Raw genomic sequence first — 5,402 nt, 5'->3', positions numbered from 1 at the left:
ACTTTAGCTCAGTGGCAAGCCAAAAAAGTTAATCAAGAAAAAAATGTTCTTTAAAGTGACAAAAAGCATGCGTGAGCTGAGTGAGGGGAAGAGGATGAAGAGAAACAACATACAGGTCAGATATTGGAGTTTCCTCCTTGCTTTGTTTGGTCTGTATCTCAGAAGATCAATGTGTCTGAGGTTCTTCGAGAACTTGAAATCGAGCTAGTTGAGCTAGGCAAACACACAATTCCCTTCTTTCAAAATGTTTGTGCATTAACAAATATGCCTTTAATCATTGTGTAACATATATCAAAAACATTTATTGATTTAAAAATGGTGAATGACCATCTAAATTAAAAGTTTTAAATCACATGAAATAATGATCTTTTAATCACTAGGCAATAATACATTTATTACTGAACATTAACAAACACATTATCTCATGTTTCCATTCTGTAGCTATTTGAATAAAAATGAAATAATCTGCATTATATAATGTTCATTAATGATTTATGAAAGTCATTAGAAAGTGTTACCCAGTGCACAACTCTGATGAACTATGATGCAGCCTAGAAATTAAATCATATCATGTTGGGTCATCTGGCCAGAGGAGAAATCGCCTGGTTTCTGCCAAGGTTGTTTTGTTCATTACTGTCACCAACAGAGTTTGAGTTCCATGTCACTGTCACCTTTGGCTTGATTATCTGGGGAAACATGATATTTGACTATTTTTTTACTTGACTGCATGTACAAACCTGAGCCAGATGATGAAATCACTTCTCTAGAGCTGCTTTATAGATAAATTAATTCAGTCATTCCAAAACACCAATGAACTTCACATAGTTATTGAATCGACAATGAACAGATTTTGTGATGAGTGTTTACTATTGACTTTTTTGTGTTAATCACTATTTTCTTGTTTTTCACTGTAAAGCTGTTAATTAATAAGCTGCATTTTACAAATCATTATTTAAATGAATAAACGTTTTACCCTATATGCTGGTGGAGTGGGGGCATCTTAATATCACAACAGCATTTCAGTTTTGTTGGTTTCCTTGTGTCACTGACTTCTCTGAGGTCTGGAATGAGGTTGCTGTCTGCATCTTGGAGGCAGAGCTTAGTGTCCACACATTCTTTTTGCTCCGGTCACCAGCTGAGCCCACAAACAGGCTCAGAAGGGGACTGAAGAGCACTATCATGGCATCACTGTCCAAAGGATTACTTCCCAAACTTTGGGCAGCAAATAGTCCAGAGGGCAAAACCACGGTATCAAGGAGGAAAGATCCCTGACAGGTTATGCCATGAATGCTGCTTTATTGTGAGCAGGACAGCCAGAGAGAAGCAAGGTCAGTGGTTCGGTGAAGCTCAGAGACCAGGTCTGAGTCTACACCAATGTTGAGATTTCATTATTCCTGTGAATACTAAATTCTTTGTTGTGTGTTGACACTGATATGTTTCTCCTGTCTTCTTCATTGTTTTATTCTTTATTTGTTTTGTTTGTAATAAAGTGCTACACTAAAGTGCTCTACTGAATTTTACTTGACCTGCTGGACACTGAAACTGCATTTATTTGGACACAGTAATAGTGCAACAAATCTTTTTTCCATCAAATATGTTCTGTCAGAGAATATTTAAAGAACCAAAATAATGGAATGACACATGGCTTTAGCAAATTGATTAGTTTTATTTGATCAGTTGGAAAATCAAATATTTAATCAATTACAGCTTGGCATAGTTCTTTTGGCACTAACACAAATATAATACTATTATTTTGTCTTTATCTTAACCCTTATTCACTTTTCACAAGACAAGGCACAAAATGATTCTATATACAGCACATTTTATAAACAGCAGTAATTCAATTATACTTTAACTGGCAATGCAGGATGACCCAGAGATAGGTGGCCTGAAATGTTCAGTGCTTCTTCAATATTCTTAAGCCTGTGCTCAAAGAGAACTACTGAACTATGGTATGAATGTGAACCATCAAAGAAAAACATTTTTGTAAAATGAGACAAGGTGCAATATCTCTGTTGCTCAGCGGGGAGAGGCAATAAGATCATAGAATCGAGGCATGTTTGCAAAGCTGCTGAGTTCAGGACTGGGGTCTACTCCATCTCGCCCCTTTGGACTACTAAAACTGAATCTCTGAAGCAGAGACACGATGAACAGAAAGAGCTCCATACGAGCCAGAGACTCACCCACACAAGAGCGTTTACCTGCAGAGACACAAGACATAGAATAGAGAATAGAGGTCTGCTTAACCTAGATGCTGTGCTGAAAATCCTTTACTTGGTTTAATGTTTCTGGTCAGAAATGACTGGCCTTTAAAATATTGCTCGTAAATATCTTATTATGCTATACTGTTGCCAAACATTGGATTCACTACTTCACTTTCTTTCAATAAGAACAGGTTTTGTATTTCTTTCTGGAACCGATTGACTGTAGGCTACACTGATCTACACTTATTAAAAACTTTGATTAACTTTTGTTTTACATGAGAGACTACATAGGTTTTACCTGCAGAAAAGGGCATAAAAGCTGGATTCTTTTTAAAGTTTCCATTGGCATCCAGAAAGTGCTCTGGGTTAAAGGTCCAAGGGGTTTCCCATTGTCCCTCATCTCTTAAGACAGAGTGCAACATGGGAATAATGACTGTGCCCTGGGGAAATATAAAATTCATTTAAATGTACACACAATTACCAGATTGAGTACAAAGCATTGACAAGAGATTATTAGAAAATATTTTGTGACATTTTGTAATAGTCGCCATTGGACAATATAATCTAGTACTATCTCAGAAGTTGACCACTGCATGTGTTCATTCTTACCTTTGGTATTGTGTGACCTCTAAATGAGATGTCACATGTGGCATAATGGGGAACATTTAGTGGCACAATGTCCAGATAGCGCTGTACTTCATGTATAACAGCATCAGTGAAGGGGAGAGACTTCCTGTCATCCATTGTAGGGATTCTATTCTGTCCAATAACCCTGTCAATCTCCTTCTGCATTTGCTCTGAAATATATCAAAATGTCATTGATGTTCTTATATATGTTCAACAATTGTGGACTAAATAATAGTAACAATAAAAAAGTCTAGAAAAAAATGTTCACCAGATAAAAAAATAGCTTCACCAGATAAAAGATGCTACAATACGTTTAACATTTACTTGAACAAGATTATTTGAAATCTGACGTCTTAGTCTTCATGTGTACACACTGTCTGTAGACTGAGGACTGTGATTCATAGTATTGTAGTGTGCACTTAACAGTAAGGAGGGTCATACCCTGTATATGAGGGTGCTTGATAAGAAGCATCAGGGCGTATCTGAGAGTTGTGCTGGTGGTCTCTGTGCCAGCTACGAACAGATTCAAAACAGTCCCCAGCAAGTTATCTTTGTGGAATTCTGTGTCAGGATTGTGTTTGTCCTGTTGTAGTACAACAATGAATCGTACACTTTGTTGAATGCCAAACAATAATGTAAATTTAATACTTCAGAAAAGAAGAACATCCAAAGAACTTTTTTGCTTTCGATACCTGTCTGAGTTTGAGAAGAAAGCAGTCAATAAAGTCCTTTGGGTCATCAAAATCCAAAGTTTTCTCATGTTCCTTGATTTTTTTTGAGATGAAGGCTTTAATGTCTTCTACCTCTTTAAGCATGGCATGATGTCTGCCAGGCAAGAGTTGCATTAGTTTAGGGAAGACGTTGTACAGCTGTTTTGGATGAAAAATATAGTGAAGTATTTAAATATTATTTAAATATCGACCATGTTACTAGTTGTCAGCCAATTTGCTAGCATGCTTTTATCAGTTTATCATTTATTTCAAAAGCCCTTTTAGCAACCTGCTTCCTTTTCCTTTCAACTTGAAAGGATATTTTGGGATTTCTAGAGCTCGTCTTTCTTCCTCCATCACATATCCCAGACTGTCTGCTCACCTGACCCTGGGGGCTGCTGATAAAACGCAGAAGTCTGGAGATGATCTGCAGCAAGCCCAGGAAATCTTTGTCTTCATAATCAAAGCGCTGGCCAAACACCAGTGAACAGATAACGTTGGACACCGCCCGGCTTGTGAAGAAAACCGGGTCAACCGGTGTCACTGAAGGAGATAAACATTAACATTCTCATTCTGAATGCAGAACTTTCAACATAAGCAGATGATATTTTTCAGTCCTCACATTTGGTTTCCTCGAAGCTCTTCAGCAGATGTCTGCTCTCTTCTTGAATCCACTGTTCCATTCGTTTGCGTCCCATTCCGAAATCCCTCAGTGTAGTGAGAGTGAACCTCCTCAGCTGACGCCAGCGATCTCCATTACTGATGACCAGTCCTGCAAACAGGGAAGTGATATCGGAATTTAGAACAAACTTCATTAGACTGACAACATCTGTCTGACAAAAAAAAGCATTAATCTCACCGTAGCCTCTCAGAATTTGGAATATAAAGGGAATGGGTGCTCGGCCAGTAAAGTCTTCTGCCTGGTCCACCAGAGCCTCTTTGACTGTATCATAACCGACCAGAACCACCATTCTCTGAGACCCGATGTACACCGTCATCACAGGCCCATAGGTTTTACTCCACTGTTTAAAACAATACAGTTTACCATTACATTAACTTGGCAAACTACTCTAAATCTACTCTACAAGCCTATGTTATACAAAGAACAATGACATCTCTCTGTAGCACAGCTTATCCACCTGCGACAACTCTGCTATGAAGCACTGGAAAACATCTGCACAAGACCACAGTGAAACAATCTTTCAGTAAGATGTAGTTCACGTTTGAAGCAAAACATTCAGAAATACAAAATCTTTCTTTTACCTTCATAAAGCTTTTAAAGGGTGCACGCTTATCCAGGATCAGTAAGTTTCCAATCAGTGGCAATGCCAGTGGACCCGGGGGCAAAGAAAGTCTACTCTCCTTCCTCTTCCACCAGACCATCATCAACACAGTCAAGACTAAAACCAACACCAGTGAGCTAGACAGTTCCATCTCTCCTCTGTAAAATGTTGTTTACAGCCCAGTTTATGCCTTTCTGTGTTTTCTCTGTTCCATAAGTGTTTGTTCTGTGTTCTCTACAGAGCAGTCAGGAGCAGCTTCAGCGTGAGGGAACAGAGGTAAGCCATGGGTCAAATACCTCTTGTGCACTTTAACCAGATTGCATCATAATTTCTGTGGTGGAAAGTTGATTTATTTTCTTAGTCAAGACAATTGCACAATTAAACTTTCTTCCACATTTTAACTGCACTGTAAAAAAAAATCTGTAAAAAAACAGAACTTGCTGGCAGAAAATTACCAGGTCATTTTGTGGTAAAATTACGGACGTTTCCTTCCATTTAAAAATGGAAAATTCCATAAATTTACAGTGCATCCTCCGTACCATTTACCTGCTTCTGTTAATGGTTATACAGCAAATTAT

The 5,402-nt window shown here is 38.1% G+C and overlaps 1 protein-coding gene across 1 annotated transcript; it reads right to left on the bottom strand.

The window, feature by feature from the left end:
- Nucleotides 1-1,646: 1,646 nt before the first annotated feature.
- LOC122359295 (cytochrome P450 2G1-like) lies at nt 1,647-5,119 on the bottom strand. The gene is made up of 9 exons (XM_043259603.1): nt 4,805-5,119; nt 4,401-4,563; nt 4,164-4,313; nt 3,924-4,084; nt 3,524-3,700; nt 3,273-3,414; nt 2,814-3,001; nt 2,503-2,644; nt 1,647-2,201 (listed from the first exon to the last, which is right to left on the bottom strand). Exons 1-9 carry the CDS (start codon nt 4,973-4,975, stop codon nt 2,020-2,022), a joined length of 1,476 nt encoding a protein of 491 aa, XP_043115538.1. The 5' UTR covers nt 4,976-5,119; the 3' UTR covers nt 1,647-2,019.
- Between the last annotated feature and the right edge of the window lie 283 nt (nt 5,120-5,402).

The sequence above is a fragment of the Puntigrus tetrazona genome, chromosome 15 (genome assembly GCF_018831695.1).
Source record: "Puntigrus tetrazona isolate hp1 chromosome 15, ASM1883169v1, whole genome shotgun sequence".
Taxonomy (NCBI): Eukaryota; Metazoa; Chordata; class Actinopteri; order Cypriniformes; family Cyprinidae; genus Puntigrus; species Puntigrus tetrazona.
Note: the sequence above shows the minus strand (reverse complement) of the source record. Positions and strands in the feature narration are given on the sequence as shown.